Below are 22,418 nucleotides of genomic sequence, written 5' to 3'. Positions count from 1 at the left end.
TTTATTGTGGTTTGAAACATCCTCGGGAAACTCCCTGCCATTCTTCTTTTCTTCTTCCCCATCGAGGCTGAGTGTTGCTTGTTCCCCCGTTCCAAACCCAAGTTCAATCCATTGAACGGGTTATTGCTCGCCTTGTTTGATTTTATTCTATTATTTAATTTTAATGCGGATTCACTTTTTGTCGGCTCATTCCTTTTTGTCATAGTGTTATTCTGTCTCATTATTATTACTATATCTTCCCCTTCAACAACTACCTACTACTACTAGTTAACTCTGTTAGTTGCTTTGCTGCTGCTGGAGTCAACGAATTGCGCGGTTGGTCTGAAGCTGCGGTCGCCGTTCCGACTTCACGCAACCAACTTCATCTCATCCGTTCGCGCAGAGAACCTTATAAAGAAGCCCTCCAGTCCCCCATCAAATCCCCCCACTATTCCATCACTTGGGGTCTCCAAATCATCGTCCCTCATTTCTTGACCCCTGTCCCCTAATGTATATGTCTTTTTCAGCGTCTCAAAAGGCTCCCTTGTACCTTAGCTGGAACTGATCCGGACCGTGGAGAAACGAGCCCCCCTCGCCCGCCCCAGAACCGGGGTCTTGGAGCGAGCATGTCGCTCGGACACCACCACGCCTGGCTCCCCCCAGGTCATCTGCGCCCGCCGGATGATTTCCATGATGCGCGGTCTGTCAATGGCTATCCCAAATCTTTTTCCGGTTCGCGAACTCCCCAGATGCGCGCTTCGGCCGACGCCGACGGGTCTCACGCGGGCGGTCTGATATCAGATGCCGATATTGCAGGCGACGAGGACCCGCGCATCGCCATGTTCCGGGATCTGTACAAACGCAGTGAGGCGCAAATAAATGCTCTCTTTGCCAACCAGAAAGCTGCCGAAGATGCCCGCCCTGCCAACGATTCCGACGAGTCCCAACCCGAGAGCCAACGCGCCGACGAACCCGCTCCGGCCCCGGCGCCCCCCAAGAAGCCCGCCAGGAAGTTAGATGACGATGACTACGATGAGTATGACGACGAAGATGACGCTGAGGATACTGAAGCCGCATCTCCTCCCAAGCCCAAGTCTCTCGCTGCCTCTCAGCTACCTAGTAGCTTCCCATCGCCCAGCCGACCGCCCAGCGGCTCCGTGTCGGTCGGGCCCGATGCGCAGAAGGAGGCCAAGAAGGAGACCTTGGAGGATATCCGCAAGAAGCTAGAGGAAGATAAGAAGGCGACCGAGGAAGCTGCTAGGAAAAGTTTCCACACACTCTTTTATACTTTAGAGAATGATAGAGATGCCATGTTGGACCAGCAGCGGCTAGAAGAGTCGGAGCGACAGGTAGAAGCGGAAATGTCGGGCCAGGCGAATGCGGGCAACAATGCGAACCCAACCTCCAATGGATATGGGTCGCTGAGTAACGCGAACCTGGGCGCCTCGAGCCTGACCCTCAAGAACCTGATCGCAAGAATTGACATGAAGCGGAGTTTGGTCCAAGCATCTGACGCGGAACTCCGAAGCCTGATGAGCGAGGTTCGTAAGAACCGTAGTAAGTGGGCTAGTGAGGACAAGATTGGCCAAGAAGAGCTGTATGAAGCTGCAGAGAAAGTGCTTAGTGAGCTCAAGGCGATGACTGAGCATTCAAGCGCCTTCTTGACTCGGGTGAATAAGCGCGATGCGCCTGACTACTATACAAGTAAGATACCCTGACGGACGAAGAACCACGCCGTGTGTCTCGTTGCTGACTCCCTGCGCTAGTTATCAAACATCCGATGGATCTAGGAACCATGACGAAGAAGCTGAAAGCGCTGCAATACAAGTCGAAGCAGGAATTTGTCGATGACATCAATTTAATTTGGTCGAATTGCTTCAAATACAACACCAACCCAGAACACTTCTTGCGCAAGCATGCTTTATACATGAAGAAGGAGACGGAGAAGCTCGTCCCTCTGATACCAGACATCGTCATCCGAGACCGCGCCGAGGTCGAAGCAGAAGAGCGCCGACTGCAGATGGCTGAAATGGACGGCGCCGAAGAGAGTGACGACGAACCGATCATGTCGTCCCGTGGTCGCAAGGCCCCCGGCAAGTCATCATCGAAGAAAGGCACTGCGCCTGTTCGAAATACTCCCAGCGGATCGGAGCCTCCTGGTCAGAGCTCTCAGCCTCCGGGGCCGGTCCGTTCGGATTCTGATGTTGTGATGGAGGGGACTCAGAACGGGCTTGTAACGCCGCCGCCTGGCACACAAACGCCATCTGACCCTGCGGGCGTCAGCTCTGGTGTACCTGGAAGCCAAGGTGATGCTATGGACATTGATGGGTTAGTCCCGACAAGCACCGCGCTGAGCGCGTTGCCCGCGTCTGGTGTGGATTCTGAAGATCCCGAATACAAAGTATGGAAACAGGTGACGAAGAAGGATCGCGCCCTCATTGCCGCAGAGAGGCATCGTCTCTTCAAAGGTGACAAGCTCAACTCTGATGAGCCAGCATTGCTCCGTACTAAAGCGGGCATGCGGCGGTGGATCAGAAACCAAAAGCATAATCTTGCAGAGAACGACAAGGCGCGCGAGTCAACAGGACAAGGCATGGAACCTGGCGCCGCGGGTGAAACGCTCGCAGAGGGCATTGAAGTGGATGAGGATCGAGTGATCCCCGACTATTACGATGTCATGTCAGGGGTTCCCGATCTACCCTCTCAGCTACTCTGGAAGGAAGACTCGGACGGCAACATTGTGGATGCGTCCGAAGAGTTTTTGAGGATCCTCCCGCAAGGCTCATTCACTCAACCAGATAGTAAGCTGGCCCGCAAAATGGATGCAAACATGCGCCAAATGCAGGAGACGCGAAAGGTCTGCTCGAAGATCGGCATCGTCAAACAGATGCAACTGCAGTCTCAGGTAAGCGATATCTCGAATCATAATTTCCCTTGTCTAACCCTCCAAAGATGTACCAGAATCAGTTCCAGAAATACCAGCCGGAACCCTTCGTCGAGCAGGATGTGTCACCACATGTGATGAATGACGGGGGTCCTGTCATTGCTCCTTGGGTTTGCAAAGCGGCCATGCAGCGTTCCGTGGCGAAGATCTTCTACCACACTGGCTTTGAGGAGTATCAGCCTTCGGCCCTGGATGCAGTGACTGATATTGCCTCCGACTTCTTCCAGAAGATCGGCGAAACCCTGAAGTCGTACATGGAATCCCCGAAAGTCCCGACGACCGAGGCGACCGAGGCGACGGGTACAGCTCAGTGGAAGCGAGCGTACACGGAGCCGGAGATCGTACTACACACTCTCTCATCTGTTGGCATCGATGTAGAGTCTTTGGAGTCGTACATTAAGGACGATGTGGAGCGGCTCGGGACGAAGCTTTCGACAGCTCATGACCGGCTGCGCTCTCTGCTGTCCGAGCTCCTGCGACCTGCGCTTGCAGATGGCGGGGAGGATGGCTCCAACGCATTCCACGATGGCAGTGAACAGTTCATCGGCGGTGACTTTGCAGAAGATATCGATGAGGACTTCTTCGGTTTTAAGGAATTGGGGCTGGACAAGGAGTTTGGTCTGGCCACACTTAGCGTGCCACTTCATCTCTTGCAGAACAGGATGTACAACGCTGCGCAGGCACAGAACACCAGGTATGTTTCTCTTATTGTATCGACTATTACTTGCTTGATACTGATGGGTTTTTGCAGTGCTGCCCAAGCCGTCACTCTCTTCCCCCCGCCCGCTCCCTACCCTCGCATCACCAATGACTCTCTCGCTTTGCAAATCGGGTTGGTTCAAGAATTCTTCAGCTCTAAGCTCCAAGCAAACAACAATGAGCCTTTGGTCGAAGATCTTGAACTACCACCGAAACAACGACCCATGGCCGCGCGACCCCGTCTGCCCGCGTCTGGCAAGATCCCGCCGCCTTCCGCTCCTTCAGGCGTGACCACCAGTCCCCAGAAGCGAACCCTCCCACCCTCCGCATCGGGGCAGTCGGGCGCTAAGTCTGGGACATCGGAGCCGAGTAAAAAGAAACTCAAGAAGAATGGGCCTAGCCTGGGCGCTCCTGACGCGACAGCTGAAGGAGACGATGCCGCCGCCGTTGGAGTAGATGGTACCAAGCCGTCGAACGGATCGTTGTTTACGGCCGCTTCAGCGGACGAGCCCTCTGCCCAGGATGCAACTATCAAGGGCGAGATGGAAACCTCGACCGCGCCAGAAGGGACTGGTGCTGAGCATCAAGCCCCAGCTGGGACCTCAAACGATGACCAGAACCCCAACCACGACAGCGCTGCTGCCCTACCAAACGGAACGGCAGATGAAGCGTCATGATATGATCTGTCCTACTCATTCCCCCGCACTGTACTACCTCATTATACCATGATTATTTCCCTCTACCTCTTCTACCACTTTTATTATTTCCTTTTTCCTTTCGTCTATGTCTTCATTGCAGTATATTATATTGTCCACCACTTATGTCTTATCTACCTTTTTTACCCACTTTTGTTACTTCTTCTTCCATCTCACTTGTTTTCTCATTCTCTTTCATCGCCTGTTTTCACTCTTGGATGATATATAGTGTGCGATATGTGGCGTCGCGCTCTTTCTTTCCAGCTGCCTGCCTTTACCCGAGCCCACATTTGAGTTCGCGTTCGACTTCGAGTTCGAGCCCCCTCTCTTGTCCTATCTAATCCCAGCATTACCAGTGTGCGACAAGAGAACGGAACTACAAGCGGGAACCACACACAAAAAAAAACAGATAAATGAAGATACACAAATACAAACGATGCATCCTTGTTCAATTTACTTGCCTTGTATACCGTAACACAAGATCATGCATATACCTGTTTCAACGTAGATAGAAAAATAAGGACAGGGATTGATTTCCTTCCATTACGATCTGGCCTGCGTCTGCATCAGCCTCTTTTTTCTTTGGCTTGGCTTGTGCGTTGCTGATTGTTCTAGACTAGACGGGGGTATGTATGTATTCAACTGTAATATTCTCTTTCATTTCAGATCTCATAAAACAAACGCTCATCGAGTACTACTGTGTAACGTTGTCCCATTAGAACGGTAAGTAGCTAGCAGGGTAACACAAACACAGACGAACAGACAGGCACCACCTAGATATCTACCTTCGAGATGCAGCAGCAGCAGCAGCATGCACGCATGCATGCATACATGGCATGATATCTATCCATCTACTAGTATCCTATCACATCCCCAACTACATCTGAATATAACTATCTATCTTATATTCCTAACCCCTGCTCAGCTCAGTCGCAAAAATCCTATCGACCACCCACTCACAAACACATCATCCATCCACACCACATCCCCCATAAAGCCAAACAAGTTTTTGGAAACAAACAAAACAGTCATCTTATCTTCTGCGACCGTAGACACATACAGACTGTGCAACATCCCCCACATTCCCCACACTATCCCATCTCCATCCCAACAATGCAGGGAAGGCAGGCAGGCAGGCAGGGCCTAACCAACTTTACCAAACTCGAAAAGTACTCCGAAGCTTTAAACTACCCTAGCCCTCTATAGTAGAAACTAATACACTCCATATATAGAACAGGATTTTTGCATATTCAATACAATGTCACGCAAATGCCCACCATCTTGCATCCTATCTCACCACATCTTATCTCAATACCTTCATCTATCCACCCTTCACCCATCCTTTCTTTCATCACTACAGATAATGAAGGTATTAGCAAGAATAAAGCCGAGATGTAAAAATAGAAAACCTAGGTCCAAACCTCACTACTTTACTGATTTAGTATAGGAACGTAGATAGGTAGATGGATAGCTACCCTCAGTCCTCCGAATATCAGTGGTAGCCTTACTCTGCTATACTCGACGCTCGTGGCTGGGTGGTTTAGTATGATGGCTTACACTTGCGACTTATTTGTTTTTACCTACATTATCTTCGATTTTCTTATATTCTTGGTTTGTGGTGAGCTCTCTGTTGGGCTTTGTACGATCTCTCCATCTTGGCTTGCTGATTGGTAGGTTTGGCGCACCCGCTTGTTGGCATAACCTGACCTATACTGTCTGGCTTGTCCGTGACCGACCTAGTCTGATAAATCTTTTATTATTACGAGGTGATCTACTAATTGTTCTACTGGCTACGAGCTCTTGTGCACAACTGGTAAAGCAATAAATCTTAATTGAAACTCAAGGACTATGGTACGGTACGCCAATGATCTGGCCTGCAATCCCTATCGACCTAAACCGTCCTACCATCAAGGCTGGTAAGTTAGAGTCAAAGGGGTATGCTACCTGAACTTCAGTGTTGAGCCGACGCAATCCGAGTACGGCAATAGCAAGCAGATCAGACGATGTACCGGACATCGCTGTGTAAACGACTAAAGGCAAAAAGCAACCAATATCTCCACCACGCCAACTTCTGCCTAGATGTACCACATCTGCCAGGGCAGTCTGTTCCTCCGGTTGATGATTGGCAGTAGCTTAGGGTCAATTGGCCTGTTCTTAGGCTTGGGGTTCGTGAGCTTGATCGTGTTACCGCTCTGTGGGCCAGAGCTGGCCGGAACATCCTCGTGGCTGCGGGCACGACTAGCGATAAGGTGCGCATAGTAAATGGCAGGGTCTAATGTTTCACACATGTTAGCGCTATAAGCCTCACCGAATGGGGGTAAGGCAACTTACACAAGGAGACCGAAGTCGTAGACCGGATGTACTGGTAACAATGATCATAAATCATGTTCTGAAGCTCATGGGGCTTGTGCTTTATCTGGTCGAGGATAACATGATAATGAACGGGCCGCGAAGTTCCCTGCAGAGCAATATGCGAATAGAGGAGGAAATCCCAATCATGTGGAGAGGTCACATCTTTCTCAATCAAAATACCGGGCAGCGGGTTACCGTTCTTGTCAGCAGCATTGCGATCGGCCGGCTTTGGGAATGCTCGCAAATGGTGACGCTTGTTAGCAACTACCACAGTGATCTTACCATCCCACTGATTCATGTTATGTTGAGTAATGACGCTCTTGATATTTATGACCTCTTGATTGAGTACGTGCTCGAACTGACCGGAAGAAACACCATCACGGAAGTAGTAAACGTACTTAGGCGCGCGTCCCTGTCCGATAGTAGTTATCCATTCACGAACAAGAGGGGCGAGCATGAACTCCATACTGGTCCGCGAGATGATCTCTATACGATCCATGTTTGCTTCGCAAGCACCAAAGTAGCTGCTACCATAGGGATCCTTGGACACGGAAACTGCCGCCATTGAGGGTGACCAGACACCCATGGGAGGATGAGTCACGTCAGCGCCAATAATCATTGAGCCTGGACGCAAGGTCGCTCCTTGCACCTTTGATATGGCACGACTTGTGACTCCTCCAAGCTTAGCGTTCACCTTCATGAGGACATTGGAAACATATTGGGGATTACCCCTGTTGACATGACCTGCCTGCAGGACCTGGGAAGGCACACCCCAGCGGCAGTCACACGACTTCTTGATTCGTGTATAGGTGAAGGAATTTTTATCCGGGACGATGACAAGAAGCAACTGAGGGTCCTCTTGATTTGCCTTTCCGGCACCCTCATACAGCTTTTTTATCGCTTCACCAATGTCTTCTTTGAGCTCGATGATCACAGGACGACGGGTAATTGTGCCTCCATGTCCAGCATAGGTCTTCATAAAGTTGTCGGCGAATCTGACTACCTGGTCGTTACTGATAACGTTGCGTCTTCCAGGGAAATAGCCAATCCCCCATGCTTGAAGGGGCTGTGGATTTGCTGTGTAGAACTTCTTTCCGCGGAGATCCCAGCGGCCACTAACACCAGGTTCAATGCGCTGGTTGTTGCCGAACATGACGGCGGGACTTGGTAGAAGCCGAGCCTTGGTCTTCATCATGGTATTGCTGATCTTAAGCCCAAAATTGTTAAGGACAGGGTCTTGGTCGTGGGCAAGTGTTCTCTTAGAAGTGAGAATTGTCTCGAGCCTTTCTGACGGACGGGACGCCGCATATTTGATCATTTGAGCTGTCTGGGTTTCATTCAACTTAAAAGGAAAGCGCTGGAGACCCTGGATGGTCAAGACCTCCATAGGGTAGACCACATCTTTCTTGGTCATCTCTACCATGGGAAGTGCCCAGTCGTTGAGGGTCAGGTCGTACTTGCGCTTGAAGTACTGCTCGACGCTCATCCGGTCAATCCTGCCGGTAGCCTTGTCCTTTATGTCAACCATGTACTGGCGCGCGTTGCCGTTAATAAGCCCCTTGACAGTGAACCGGACTCCCAGGACTGGGCATCCTCCGTAGAATGGAGCCACAACCAGCTTTCGGAGCCGCCTACTGACTTCTTGGAAAAGCTCCGACTCGGTAACTCCGCCATACCCATCCGCTTTTGGCTTAAGGAGATGGCATAGATGCTGATGGTCTCTGGCGTCACAAATCTCCAGTGCCGCGCCAGTCAGGCTAATACGGGCCCAAAAGCACGTATTGGAGACGTCGACATTGACAATAAGTCTACCGCCCTGGGGTAACAGTTAGATCAAAGACCGGCGTAAGGTAGAATAAGGGCAATCTCACGATGGCAGGCCGAATGGATTGATACATTCCCTTAAGAGCAATGACGCCCCCGCCCAGCTCCCCCTTCCCGCCATTCTCATCGAAAAAGGAACGTTTGATGGCCAAAAGCCGTGAGCTGGGATGTTCTCTGAGAACATGGTCAAGGAAATCTGGGAATTGTCAGTTGGTCTCTAACAATATCAGGAAAACAGTGAGTGCTTACTCATCGCCTCCAGCACTCCATCGTCGAAGGACGCCTGGCCAGAGAGCCAAGCATTCAACACGGCCAGGTTGACTGTTCTGGTATGCCGGACAAGCAGACGGAAGGTATTCTTGTCCTTCTCTATGCCTTTCCTCACGGGCCGACCCTCTTCGACGTCAAGATTGATTTCCTCATTGAATTCGGTTTTGTAGAGGTTCATCGACCTGGTTGTACCATAAGCACTTCCCTGTAAGATACTCGGTGGTCTACCTACCATGCAAGCTTCGAGCCATCATAGACGATGCTCTTCAAAGCCGCCCTTCGAGCCCTGGAATTCCACACCTTCTTGTTGACAATGAACTTCTCCAGTCCGGTGCCGATGTGAACCTATCAAGGTTAGCAATAGAGAAGTGATTCATCTGGGGCGCAACCTACATCGTACTGATAAACGGTTCGGCTTGGGAACTTCGTAATGGGGTAGGCATTGAGCGAAAGCTCGACTTCTTTTCCGGTTGTATTGAAACCTGGACGGGGGACAGTCTCCACTGGTACAGAGTACTTTACGAACTCCTCATCAGTACGAATTCTCAAGTGACGGAGACCCCCTGGGAGTTTATTGATCGCTTCAATGTTGTCCATGATGAACGTAGATGTAATGCAAGATAATTGCTTCAATAGGGAAAAACGAAAAGGAAAATCGATAGACAAGAACGAATTGCAAAGGAAGCACACGGGTGGATAGGAAAGTAGAATAGGGTGATGGAGAAGGAAGAAGAAGAAACCCTGGCAGAGAGATCATGGGGATATTTATATTCCTGTCGAGAAACGGACATTCCCACGTATTGTGAAGCAATAGAGCCAGTGAAATAGGAATATGGAAGTCAACTTCCTACATGGAAGGAATGGTGGAAATGTGAATCCCGGCATGATAGTGGCAGCAGGAGGCGTTTACCCAATGGAAAGGGGTGAATAGGCGACTCCCTGCAGGTGATGCCCTTCCAAATGGGTTGTACAAAGGTAAAAGACCGGCAAGTCCCTTTAAATTTGGAAGCAGGGGAGAAGGTATTGGGTCGGAGGGAGGGAATATCCCGGAGATTCCCAGCACGTATAAAGAAGGACGGTGAAAAGACCAAGGGAATACGCCGTACGACGCGGCCGACGGCGGTGACAGGAACGCCAGTGCATTACACCACATGATGCATATTGAACGAATCGAGGGAATGCAAACAGAGGCCTGAACTTACCAAGTGGTTAATCGCAAACGCAGACATTGGCAAGTCCACGTTCTTGCACATGTCGGTCTTCAATCTAGGCCGGTCCAACGCCGGGTCCGATAGCGGAACACCTTTGCTCGCCTGCATGGCTGCGACAACGCCGAGATATTTTGGTTTTTTATTGTATTATGGGGGGTTTTGGGCTGTGTGTGATGATGGTCAATGATCAGAGGAAGTAACGGAGGGGATGAGCGCTCAAGAGATCGGAGTAGGTTGGGGAGGAAGAAGGAAGAAGAGGAAGAGGAAGAGAGAGGAGGCCTTTTATACCTTGACGCCCACGAAAAGGACTAAGTCGGATAAGAGAAGATGAAGTCAAATGTGAGGATACAGAGAGGTATAGGAGGATGAGAAGATGGGGAAGAAACAGAAAGAGAGAGCGGAAACACGTCGATGGCGAGTTGAAGGGGCAACAACGCGTGTTAGGATCTAGATGAGGAAGGAGCGAGGCAGAGGAGAGCAGCGTGGGATTGATCGCGCCTTCCTTGTTTGTCGTGTTTACAAACTGAGGCCTGAGTCGATGGAGAACCGACAGTGAGGTCAATCTGGATGGCGTCAAATTGTTCAGACGATCTACGCTGTATCTACTTGACGGAGATTGCGCGGGTTTGCGCACAATATCATTTCAAATGTAAAATGGAAAAGAGTGCTACAATAGTTGGATTGCTACCAATTGGAACGAAGAATGATCAGAGGTGATACTTCATATCTAGTTTATTTCCAGCACCTGGTGGGCTTCCTTTCAATTTGCTTGGAAATGTGCCATTGAACCGCAAGCTAACGAATTTAGAGAGCTCAGATAAAATGACGATCTTGATCCTTCATATCAAATTGGACAGCTACGGTTTACGTATTCGGGACCACCTTATCACAGAGAACGATCGAGACGCCACGAGCAGAAAGAGGAGAGATCGAGAGATCTAAGAACAATACCAATGGACGAACGCAAATATACGCTATTGCTGTAGTGGTGGAACCGAAAATACAAATGGCCAAGAATATACCGAGGAACATAAGCGAGCAAGAAGATGGTTGAATCAGCACGCTTCTCACCACGCAGTTGATTGCCACCGACCTTCGGAAACATATCATCCTTGGCTATCCTACAAATATACTTCATGAACTGAACCACTCCATCAGGATGGCCCATTCTTCAGTCGAGACGAGCGATCCCGCTAGATCATACGCCTCAAATACCAGTGAACAGCTCCCATTGGCAAAGAGTCCGCTTAAGAAGAATCCCCCCTCAATGCACATCAACTATCAGAACACTAAAACCACTAGAAGCACTTAACGGGACCCTCAACATCTGCTCTACCAGACGAAAAAGGAGAGCCCCTGAATTGCGAAATAATGCCAGATACGGTACTCCACAAATAAAACACTTTGACATAGCATAGACAATTAACTTTCCTCGGAGACCAGCTAGCGCAATCCCAAAGCGACGAGCCCATCGACCTAATCGTATCTAAGCCACAGCCCCCGGTCTCAAGCAATGCCATGCATATCATTTGATCAACCTATACTATCACGCATGGCATAGCTTCTGGGCCACGACCAGACCCTAGGAGGAGAGAACCAGCCCAAATAGGCAAATGTGTCCTTCTATCAAGTTGACTGTCGCTCATTTTGCCCCATTACATACCTACTAAGCATCGGTAGATTAGGAAAGATACGTAGGTAGGTAGTACAGTGCGTAGATACGATTCCTGAAGAGTGCGTCTATATTAAGTTGATATCATATGATGACTACTTCAAGGTTACATTCCACAGGCAGCTAGGTGAGTAGGTCTACACCCATTCGATGTAGATGAACGGTTCTCATGTAAGAAGAAGGGTGGGTAAAGAGATGTAAAACGGACAATCTTACCTGGGAACAGTGACGTTTAAGAGTGGGCTTCAACTCATACCCTAGTAAGAAATCGAAAATATCATCAACCTGAAATACTGTACTTGATGCATCTTCAATTATATACTAGACTATCTATCATCTCACCATTATATATCTCCAAAATCAAAACCATCATTATATACTTTTAGCCCATCACCTGCACTGCAGCGCTTTCCCTCATGGGGAATACACCTACTCCACCCCACCAGTCGTACTCCTCCGCCTTACACCAAACCTCTGCATCTCATACGCCTCACCTCTCTCCAAATCATCCTCAACAGCCGACTCCGACGAGCTCTCATCCCTCCGCATCATAACCCCATCACCACCACCCCCATTCTTCGAATTACGGCGATCATCATCCCGGCCTGAAGCAGCAGCAGCAGCGTCACTCAGCCCATGCGACCCGCCCACGCTCTCCATAGTGAATGGACTAGCAGTCGGGGCGTCCAGGATGGACAATTCCTCCTGTGTAAACCACCAGGGGAACAAGAACGAGCGGACGGGGATGAGCAGCAGGATAATAACCGGGAAGCCGATGGCAGCAATAGTCTGTGTGATGGCAAAGGTGGCGCCGAAGCCGATCAGCTCCAGAATGACGAACACCCAGATGGAGAGACGGCGTTTGATGCGCTTGAGCGGGTTGGATGCTGGCGTGAGACCGCTGTCTTGGGCGAGGAAAATGAGTTTCTGGGTGATGCCGTTGCCTTGGAGGGCTTGGACGCCCATGATGAAGAAGAGGCCGGCCAAGACGGCTTGGGGGATCAGGTGCAGGACAATGAGCAGAGGGCCGGTCATGGTGCCCAGGGTCATGAGGCCTTGGGCGAAGTTGCTGACGCGTTGTTCGACGACGTGGTCGGTGACGCGGATGGCTTTGCCTTTGTTGGTGTCGTCTTCGTCGGCGACGTCGCGGGTGACGCAGAGAGCGGCCGTGTGGAAGGGTGCTTGGGGGATGAGACCGTTGGGGAAGGGTATACCCAGGAGACCGGCCACGAAGGTGGTGATTCCGAGCAGCCAGAGGTCCCAGTGGAAGCCGGCTGGCTTGCGCAGAGGGAACTCGGTTCCTTGTGCAATAAGAGATGAGACTATTTGGTCAGTTACCCAGCAGAGCATTTTGCTATCATGAAAGTTGACTTACCATTGTGGTCAAAATAGAACAGAATCGTCAACAGCACCGCGAACGGAATAGCAAGGAACACATCGCCGACATTGATATCCCAGAAATGAACCAGCCACGGGCGCTCTTCCGTCGGGAAAAACGCTTTGCTAGTGGGCAGTCTTGCCACCTCGACATCCCTCATATGGCCGATATGAACGAACCCAGTAAAGAACACAATGGTCAAGGGCGTGCCATAATCCTCCAGAAACTTGCGAATCCACCGTTTAAAGAGACTGCTGTTACCGAGCTCGCCACAGATCCAGCCGCTCATAAGCACCAGCAAGGCGACCATGATACTGAGATATGCGGAAGTCTCGCCAGCGGTACCCCATTGCCTAGTGAGGACCTGGATACCCTTCTGGAGGTAGATAAAGGCGACATAGAAACCGAAGATATCGCACGAGAAGCGGGTGACATAAGTGAGACCATTACAAGCATTGGTAATGGCAAGCAGCCAATGCATGATCAACGACCATCTACAATAATCAGCACACGAGCTGCCAAAGAGAGAACCGACAGAAGACTCACATCCCAATCCAACACATAAATGCCAAATAATTCGTCCCTCGTGGCGAGATGATATCATAAACCGTGTAATTAAACACAGTAATAGGACCTATCCCACCACCAGATCAACAACAGCTCAGAAACAAAAGAAGAAAGAGATCGAGATAGAGAAAAAAAAAACATACCAGTAACACCCACAATAACCAACGGCTGAGCCGCAAAGACCGAAAATACCACCGCAGCCAACACACTCGCCAGCAAGACCTCATTAACGCCATAACTCTGGTTGGTTTTCTCAAACATATCCAACGAGAAAGCCAGCGCAGGAAGAATACTACACCACACACAATCAGCACCACAAGAAAACCAACAAAATAAAAAGAGGATGCACCCACTTAGCAAAATACATATACACCGTCGCCGGCACAACGCGATAATCCCACGCATCAGTCCAATCACTCCAATAGAATGGAGCACGGCGCTTAATATCCTGAATCATACCGCGGAAGAAATGGATTTTGTACCATTTCTCTTCTCCTTCTTCTTTCTCCCCAGCATTACCTGTCCCACTCCCCGTGGAAGACTGATACCTAGTAGTATGTTCATGATGGCTGTTGTGTGTACTGTGCTGAGAGCGAATACTGCTCGTCGCCGTCGCCGGGCGGAGATGTTGCGATTGCGACTGCTGCGACTGCCACGGCCGGCGCGAATGCGAAGACGACGGTGGGAGGCGGGTGTCTCCTCCCCCTCCTCCTAGTATTCCTCCTCCTCCTCCGCTGCCGCTGTGGGAGCCTGAAGTGGAGGCAGATGGAGCCTGCATGGTTCTATTAAGAACTCGGCTATCCCTCAATACTACAAGATAACAATAATAATGAGTAAGTATACGTAAAGAGCCTAGTAAACTCTCTCACAGCTGCCCCGGCGGGAGAGGGAAAAAAAGTGTCACTCTCTCAGCCGGAATCTTAACTGGTTAACTTGATCCGGGGAAAGTTAGGTTCGAGGAATGAGAAGAAGGGAAAAAGTGTGGAGAAACGGCCGGCTAGTTAGTACCAAGCTAGCTTGCTGCTAGCTAAACTGAAATTCCGGCGGCGACGGTTGCGGAAAGCTCACGAAGGTGGTGATTTCTAGAAAAACCGATAAGTGGATGAAATATAAACCATTACTCTCTAGTCTAATAAGAATTGGGGGGACACTCGAGAAACATAATTATGATGGCGGGTCTTGTCTTTATCTACGGATACTGCTAGTCATGTTTCTACGCGGTAGCGACCATGCTAGTTAGTGCCTAACGTCATTGGCTTTAGCGAGCGAGCGAGTGACGCTCTTTTTTTTTTTTTGCCGACGGGCAGCCATGCGTACATTTTGCAGACGGATTGATGTACCCCCCCCCCCCCCCCCTGCAAACTAAGTCTCGATTTTATCGAAAAGTGGAAGCAAACAATTACAGCAGAACGCTTGATGCTGGACTACCTAACTATTACACAGAGAGAGTTGTTAAAACTATCATCGCCAGTGTCCTACGTGCACTATCAATTTACCCGGGCCGGATTCTTCTACCGGTGTCCCTAGCTATCGTTCGCATCAACATTAACCACTTTTATGTCGCATCTCCCCTAAGCGGGAGGGGGAGGCGGGGGAGGCTGGTCACTAGGCGGCTGCATCATCATGTCAGTAAGCGGTAGTAAAATTCAGTTGTGTAGATAGCAAACATACCGGAGGTGGGGGACCCTCGCCAGGAGGCGGAGGGGGTGGGCTGCCAGAGCCGTAGTACATCGACGGCATGCCCGGCGGCGGAGGAGGAACACTCAGACCCGGAGGAGCGCCAGGGGCACCCATGCCGGGGTACGTAGGGTAAGCTCCGTATCCGTACGATGCTTGTCCGCCAGGGGGCGGCGGGGGAGCAGCCTGTTGCCAAGGAGCAGCAGCGGAGGCAGCAGCAGCGCCAGGTGCACCATAACCACCGTGAGAGCCATAGCCATAGTCGCCGCCACCGCCACCACCACCACGGCCCTGTGCAGCCCATGGAGGCGCACTGCCGTGGTCGCGGGAGCCGTAGTCGTCACGGCGGTCGCGGCCTCGTTGCTGCCAGGGAGCCACGTCACTGGGCGGAGGTCCGCGCTGCCATGGCTTCACGTCGCGGTCATCATAACCTTGATCGGGGCCAGCCTCGATCCGACGAGGGACATGGCCGTCTTCGCCGGGCGCGCCACCAGACAATTCTTGCATGAGTTGCTGAAAGATGTCAGTACTATGTACTGTGTACTTGGAAAAAGAATGTGCGGGAACATACCTCCATCTCACGGTCAACAGCGTCACCGCCGCCAATGGCCCTGCGGCCGCCGAAGCCACCGTTGTTGTTGCGCCAGTCAGAGCCGCGCTGACGGTCGGGACAATCACGGGCCATGTGACCAGCGTTACCACAGACGCGACAGATGATATTGGCGGTGAAGTTGCGCTGCTCAGGACAGTCGTACTTGCGGTGTCCGATTTGACCACCTGTGTTTGTTAGCTATAATTCTAAGTAGATTATGAAGGGCACGTACAGTTCTGGCAAGCCTGGTTTTCGTCGTCACGGAGAGTACCGTTGAGTGCAGCCAGCTCTCGGAGCTGATTCCTCTTGAGCTCGTTCTGACCCTCGGGGATCGAAGCAGCCTGTGTCCATTAGTACCTGGACTTCATTGTACAAGATCTTTGGGGTACATACCGTCTCAATGACATTATGCACCAACTTCTTCGCCTTGTTAACCTTCTCCTCAGTATCCGCCATAATCAAACAGTGAAGATCTTCTTCCTGGTTGCTGGCATGAGCGGCATCAGAGCGACCCTTTCCTTCCTTGACGGAGCCTTTACCACGAATGGCAATCTTGGCACCAGACTCCGACTCCATCTTCTTCAGGGTATTACCACGAGGTCCTATGAGTAAGCCAACTTTAAAAGATAGCAAAAAGCTAAGTGTTAGTGCAAGCTGTTTTAAGTACTTTCAGGCGGGTGAGTGTGAGCAAAATGGTGCAAGTGGGAGCAAAAGAACAGGTAGAGCAAGGGTTCGCAAGAAGCGAGCTGGAGATAAACAACGCCCGGCGGCGAAGTCTTCATCAGAAGCCCGACTCGAGCACAGCAGAGTCAAGGAGTGCAGGAGAGTACAAATACAGCAATGGTTAGGAGTTAGAGGGTTAGTTATCATACTGAAGTTAATCTCTGGATAGTCATTCACAGGCACATAGACCTTCTCCTGGGTCTTAGTAGGACGTCTGTAGTCAGAAGGCGGGTGGTAGTTAGGAATAGTCTTCATCGCCTTTTCGACGAGTTTGTGGCGCTCATCCTCGAGACGCTTCCGGTAACGGTATTCCCTAGTGTTTACACGTCTGCCAAAGTTATCGTACTGAGGAGGGGGAGAGGGAGATCTAAAACTGTTAGCATGTTTTCCACAAGGGCGCAGCAGCCATCAACAGGAGGTAAGGGACGAACCTATCCCCATCAGCCGGCACAACATCATTGATTCTCAACTTCTGGCTAATCTCCTCAATCCGCAAATGCAGGGTATACGCTTCCAGCTGTTCATTGGTGAAATTAGCCATAATCATGGTCGGCAGACCCATGAGACCGGCAGCCTTGTTTTCCTGCGCATCGCCCCAACGGTTACGCTTCTTGCGCTTCTTGACGCCGTCGGCGGGGGGTTCAGCTAACCATAGCATTAGCAGCTGTTTTTTATTAAAGGGCATTTATAATATTATGCACTCACCTCGGACAGGGCTCCGACCACGCTTGTAGGCCGAATCACCAGCACCAGGCATAGAAGCAGGCGTCGCGGTGCGACTCTCATCCTCCGGGCCCTCCTCACCTCCAAACCGTCTCCGGCCCAGAGGGATGTTATTGGACCCGGTGATTCCCTGGTTGCGCCAGGCCATGATGAACGACTATTAATCCCTGTTGTTAATGAGACCGATATACGAGCCAAAAAAGAGATATTCTTTTTCTTTCTTTCTCCGCAGGATCCTAGACGAAAGGACGGCGATGCGATGCGACGAGAGAAGCTGGGGAGGGAGATGTGGCAAGGCTTTTAGGCCGGCACGTGGTGATGACTAAGCGGGGAGCAGAACAGAACCGTAACTTATGCACTTTCACATCAATACTATCTCAACAACTTTTACATTGCAAAATCAAACAATCATATACATAATTACTAACTAAAACATACTAAATAACAACTAGTGCTTAGCATCCGCCTTCATTCCCTGCTGAATCCACCCCTTCGACTCCTGCGCAATCTTCTCCGCCTTGGCCTTATCCTTCAAAATCTCCTTAATAGTATGCGGACTCGGCACATGTCTTCCCTTCTCGACGCCCTCCCTAGCAGCCATGCGTTCCTCCCACGCCTTGAGATTCGGGAACTCCTCAATATCGACTCCCGCCCACCCGGCCGCAGCAACCCATCCCCAATGCGAGATATCCGCGATACTGACGTGATCACCGACAAGATACCCGGACTTGGACTTGGCGAGGTGCGCATCCAGCACGCTGTATAGCCGTCTCGTCTCGTTGATGTAGCGGTTCACGCCGTACTCGATGCGCTCGGGCGCGTACCGGTGGAAGTGGTTCGCTTGGCCTTGCATGGGCCCGACACCGGCGTTCTGGAAGTAGAGCCAGCTGTTCTGTTCGTAGTATTCGCGGGTGCCCTGCGGGTAGGAGATCTTGTGGTCTTTGTCGTATTGTTCCGCGAGGTAGGTGAGGATGCTGCCGGATTCGAAGAGGCGGATCTTGGATCCGTCAGTGAAGGTGTCGGTCAGGGCGGGGATGCGGCCGTTGGGGTTGATTTCGAGGAACCATCTAGATGGGTGTTAGTGGTGTTGGGGGGTTGGGTTGTTATTGGGGTATGGAGTAGGTAGCGTACGGCTCTTTCTGGGTGTTCTTGCTAATGTCGATCTTCTCGACTTTGTAAGGGAGACTGGATTATCGATTAGTTGATTGCTAATTATCCTATGAAGATATCGGCATACCCAAGCTCCTCCAGCGCAATGGAAATCTTAATTCCATTGGGGGTCTGCGCTGTGTAGAGGGTGATGTCGGGACGGCTCATTGTGGTAGCTGCAGCTGTAGCTGTACTATACAGAGAATAAGAAGAAAAAGAAGAAGTAGAAGGGATCCGTGAACAGAAAATTGAGTTCAAGTAAATAGGTGATGATGATGGTGATGATGATACAAAAGAAGATGCAGTGCGACGACGAAGACAACGGGCATTAAATAGGCCTCTGGATCCTACACGAACCCCGCTCATGACCGACCAAATAACTACTACACGATGATTAATGCAATTGAACAGCTACGTTAGTTAGTTCATGGGGGGTAACGGGTTAACCTTAGGAAACATGATGATGCCATTTTCGGCTGATTCATCAGTAAGCCCCACTTGAGCTTGAGGTTTGATTTCTAAGCTGCAGAAAAAGCATCCGGCTGTTTCTATCGGGGATGTTTTTTTTATCGGGCGGGGATGCCGTACTAGGATTATGCCGGTTTACTGTACGGTTAATTCATTATTGGGATTGCGTGATTATTAGTTGGCGGTATTAAGTACAGGGGTTTAGATGTTACTTTGTAGGTGCGGGTTAGTAATGTGTTGCAGTGTTGCTGATGCCGGGATGCATACATCGATCGCTATTATGGGTGCTGACTGCTGCCCAGTAGTCCTACTGTGTTGGAAGAAGCTGGACGGGAACAGAAAGGATCGTGTAAGCATGCAATGCAATGTACTAACTAGGGTTTAGCTTCAATGGCTTACAAAAAAAACAAGTTTCCATAAATAAGCACAAAGTTATGCAAAACCTAATTGTTATGTGCAATCGCAAGCTTCAGAGCCACGCATAAAAAGGAACAACTATATATACTACCCTAGCTACAAAAGTATAAACCAATAGCAACCGAAAACACCGAGAGGATCCAACACACAGGTAGCCCATAGGCTGTAGATAATTGAGGGACATGGCTGCCAAGCGTGGATGTGCTGAGACACAAATGGGGGCCAAGTGAGCAGCAGCCCTCCATTGAACATTCACTTAAAGGCAGCCGGCTGTCCACCAGTCTTACCAGGTAAAACTCTCCTCGATGAAATCCACTTGCGTTTGGTCCTGTCTCTTGCGGCACACCCGTCGAACATCATCGCTCAGGCTTCCGTTTCCACATACCAGCACTCCCATCGCTCCAACCTGGTTCTCGGCCTCCATGTTGATCAGCGTGTCAACGTTAGGACGACCCGGGAACATTTGAACGGTGGTGCTGGGGCTCTGGATCTCCTTGGTATTACGCGGGCGGGTGATGAACAGCATGATCCGAAGGACTTCGCGACGGCGGTCCATCGCCAGAATGCTGGTCATCCAGGGCCGGATCCACTCGAGGTGTTCAGGGGACTGGATGATCCAGACCAGGGTAACGCGACGGGCCGCCACGGTCCCTTCGGCAAAGCCCTGGACGAGATGCCGCACGAATGGTACTTGATGTGTGATGCCGACACCGCCTGCAAAGAGCATGACCGTGCCGTAGGAGTCCATGGTGTGGATGCTGCCGTACGGGCCTTCTGCGAACGCCCGCAAGGAAATCCGTCCACTGGGAGAGTTTTGAGCACGCTTAAATAGTTTGTCGGTGAACCCAGTGCGGCGACGAATCAGCAAGGAGACGGTCGTCTTCTGAAGACTCGCAAGGTCTTGTTGGGTCATAGGGATGCCTTTTTCGCTTGCGGGGATTTCTTCGGCTTCGCTCCACCCGACGGAGAAGGGGTGGCTCATCCAGAAACCAATGGATGGGATGTACAGGTACATGTGTTGGCCAGGCTTGAAGGTCCACGGCCGTGCCATCTTCAGGGTGATTCGCAGGGCATCGCCCGGGAGGGTCTCGACATGCGCTGTCGTGCATTCCCTTCCGCAGTTACGGTACACAATGATGAGGATTCGGGCGGCTCTCTATAACCATGGTTAATCCCGTCTCATTCTTCAATAGGATAATGGAGGCTTACCTCGAGAGCCCAGAGGATGATGGCGGCGAGAAGGTAGTTCTGAGACACCAGGCCATCCAAGTGTATCCATAGGAAGGCGAACGAAAGCGCAACGAACGCGATGTGGAAGTGGAGGAAGGTCTCGTAGAATGCATGGCGGATGGGGGAGGGTGAGTGCACAAGAAGAGCAGTGAAGGCGCAGCCAGCCTAACAGTCAGGTTAGTCGAATTCAAGCTTGGTCTTTCATAAATGCTTACGATCAATCCACTCAGCATGAAGCTGCTCTCTCCGAAAAGCATTCCAACAAGACTCCAACCAGCTATACAATTATTAGCACATATGGACCATAATCCGACATGGGTTGCAACTACATACCTTCCTGAGCCTCCGGGATCGCAAAAGCAAACACATGGGCGATTGCCTCCAAGACGACAATGCGAGCGAGCCAGCGGTGAATCAGATTGAAGGTGTCAAACGGCACTTGAAGCAGGGTGATCAGGGGATTGTTCCTGCCGGCCATGAGCACCACCGGGATAAGGTTCACTGTCGCCATGGTTCCGGTGCGGTTGCGGATCAGGCCCGCAACCGTGGACTCCTCGGTCCCATAGGGTACGGTGACAACGCAAAGGACGACGTTCATAACGATAATGCCCACCACGATAAAGGAGTGAAACCGACTGGGCAGCGTGCCCATGTTGACAGCTCGGGAGAGCTGGAACTCGCGGTTGTGGCGTGTACGGAACAACGGGGCATAGACGATATGGTTGTGGATTTTCGCGAGCATGCTGTCGGGGCGAAGGAAGTACCGCTGGTGTTCATTGTTAAAACTTGCCAGTCGCCTCATATGACTGGCAAGACGATGCCACATCTTCCAGACATAGATGAAGGCAGCCATTAGGCCCAGGACCAGCAGACTGAGACGAGCGAGGTCGTCATTGAGCATCTCATAAAATGAATGACCCCCTCCATGACGCTTTCCAAGCTCTGCTGCAGAAGCAAGTCCGACCAGGGACGAGCAAAGAAGAAGAGAATGCATTTTGTGTGTGAATTGAAAAATGAGAAGAGAAAAAAAAGAACGGAAAGATTTCTCGACAATCGACGTGGAGATGTACTAATAGGGGATATTTCTTGCAGGAGAGACCAGCTCTACCCAGACGGAGTTTTTTCTTCAGAAACTAATTGCAAATGAAGAAAAAAAGAAAGAAAATCCCGAGATGATCCTCGTCGATGACCCATGCAAGAGACCCAATGAGGAGTATTTGAAGTCTCTAGTTGTTGGACTGGCGTGGGGAGAGCAAGAATATCCCACGTCCAGCTGAGAGCCAGGGTTCACACCAACAAGGGTATTGTGATGGCGCTTTGTCGTGCAACGGGAGGATCACAACTTGAACAAAGACCAAGCGACAAGGCTGGTCACGGATCGAAGAGAAATACGGTAAAAAGCTTGGTGTGTCTTGATTTACAGAGAATGGACGGTCGCCTGGGAACTGGGATACTTCCGTGTGGAATCTCTCGACAGTGGCGGGCAACGGAACGGAATGTTTAAGACGGAATATGAACCAGTCACACCCTTTGCTTTTTCAGCTTCAGAAAAGAAATGAAAAAAAGGTTCCAATAAAGAATGAACGAAAACCCGGTACCAACAGCCAACAATCGACCAACAGCGAGCCAGAAGCGAGCCAAATCGATTGGGGGGCGTGGGATAGGCACCCAAAAAGTAGTAGGGTTGGAAGGGAAAGAAGGGACTGACTATCCTGTAGCCGATATGTGAAGGGGAAAGCGCTTAACAAAAGGGAAAGCTGAGAAGCAAGAAAAGAGGGAAAAGAAAAAAGAAAAGTCTACGAAGAAGAAGAACGAGCAGAATTGAGAAAGATCTCCAGAGGGCCAGTG

At 50.7% G+C, this 22,418-nt stretch overlaps 6 protein-coding genes across 6 annotated transcripts; 1 reads left to right on the top strand and 5 right to left on the bottom strand.

Annotated features, from left to right (window-relative positions):
• Positions 1-436: 436 nt before the first annotated feature.
• BO83DRAFT_235221 (SAGA histone acetyltransferase complex subunit SPT7) lies at positions 437-4,401 on the top strand. The gene is made up of 4 exons (XM_025526924.1): positions 437-1,683; positions 1,746-2,884; positions 2,932-3,617; positions 3,675-4,401. Exons 1-4 carry the CDS (start codon positions 606-608, stop codon positions 4,297-4,299), a joined length of 3,528 nt encoding a protein of 1,175 aa, XP_025389614.1. The 5' UTR covers positions 437-605; the 3' UTR covers positions 4,300-4,401.
• Positions 4,402-6,179: 1,778 nt separating this feature from the next.
• BO83DRAFT_357785 (putative eukaryotic translation initiation factor eIF-2C4) lies at positions 6,180-9,360 on the bottom strand (the record flags this gene model as incomplete). Its single annotated transcript, XM_025529270.1, has 6 exons — positions 6,180-6,589; positions 6,649-8,485; positions 8,541-8,689; positions 8,743-8,945; positions 8,996-9,108; positions 9,157-9,360. 6 exons carry the CDS (start codon positions 9,358-9,360, stop codon positions 6,393-6,395), a joined length of 2,703 nt encoding a protein of 900 aa, XP_025389613.1. The 3' UTR covers positions 6,180-6,392.
• A 2,629-nt stretch (positions 9,361-11,989) lies between these two features.
• On the bottom strand, positions 11,990-14,710 carry BO83DRAFT_357781 (anion exchange family protein). The gene is made up of 5 exons (XM_025529269.1): positions 13,945-14,710; positions 13,735-13,883; positions 13,571-13,658; positions 13,022-13,518; positions 11,990-12,968 (listed from the first exon to the last, which is right to left on the bottom strand). Exons 1-5 carry the CDS (start codon positions 14,367-14,369, stop codon positions 12,076-12,078), a joined length of 2,052 nt encoding a protein of 683 aa, XP_025389612.1. The 5' UTR covers positions 14,370-14,710; the 3' UTR covers positions 11,990-12,075.
• Positions 14,711-15,850: 1,140 nt separating this feature from the next.
• bbp (putative zinc knuckle transcription factor/splicing factor MSL5/ZFM1) lies at positions 15,851-17,558 on the bottom strand. The gene is made up of 5 exons (XM_025526923.1): positions 17,289-17,558; positions 17,015-17,228; positions 16,733-16,950; positions 16,093-16,477; positions 15,851-16,045 (listed from the first exon to the last, which is right to left on the bottom strand). The coding sequence occupies exons 1-4, from the start codon at positions 17,452-17,454 to the stop codon at positions 16,119-16,121; spliced, it is 957 nt and encodes a 318-aa protein (XP_025389611.1). The 5' UTR covers positions 17,455-17,558; the 3' UTR covers positions 15,851-16,045; positions 16,093-16,118.
• Positions 17,559-17,754: 196 nt separating this feature from the next.
• BO83DRAFT_387290 (glutathione S-transferase family protein) lies at positions 17,755-18,623 on the bottom strand (the record flags this gene model as incomplete). The annotated part of the gene is made up of 3 exons (XM_025532704.1): positions 17,755-18,373; positions 18,438-18,491; positions 18,544-18,623. The coding sequence occupies 3 exons, from the start codon at positions 18,621-18,623 to the stop codon at positions 17,755-17,757; spliced, it is 753 nt and encodes a 250-aa protein (XP_025389610.1).
• An 842-nt stretch (positions 18,624-19,465) lies between these two features.
• BO83DRAFT_235127 (ferric reductase family protein) lies at positions 19,466-21,721 on the bottom strand. Its single transcript, XM_025526922.1, has 4 exons — positions 20,904-21,721; positions 20,786-20,847; positions 20,550-20,735; positions 19,466-20,496 (listed from the first exon to the last, which is right to left on the bottom strand). The coding sequence occupies exons 1-4, from the start codon at positions 21,562-21,564 to the stop codon at positions 19,624-19,626; spliced, it is 1,782 nt and encodes a 593-aa protein (XP_025389609.1). The 5' UTR covers positions 21,565-21,721; the 3' UTR covers positions 19,466-19,623.
• Positions 21,722-22,418: the final 697 nt, after the last annotated feature.

This window comes from Aspergillus eucalypticola (assembly GCF_003184535.1).
Source record: "Aspergillus eucalypticola CBS 122712 chromosome Unknown BO83scaffold_8, whole genome shotgun sequence".
NCBI lineage: Eukaryota > Fungi > Ascomycota > Eurotiomycetes > Eurotiales > Aspergillaceae > Aspergillus > Aspergillus eucalypticola.
This window is presented reverse-complemented; position numbering and strand designations above follow the sequence as displayed.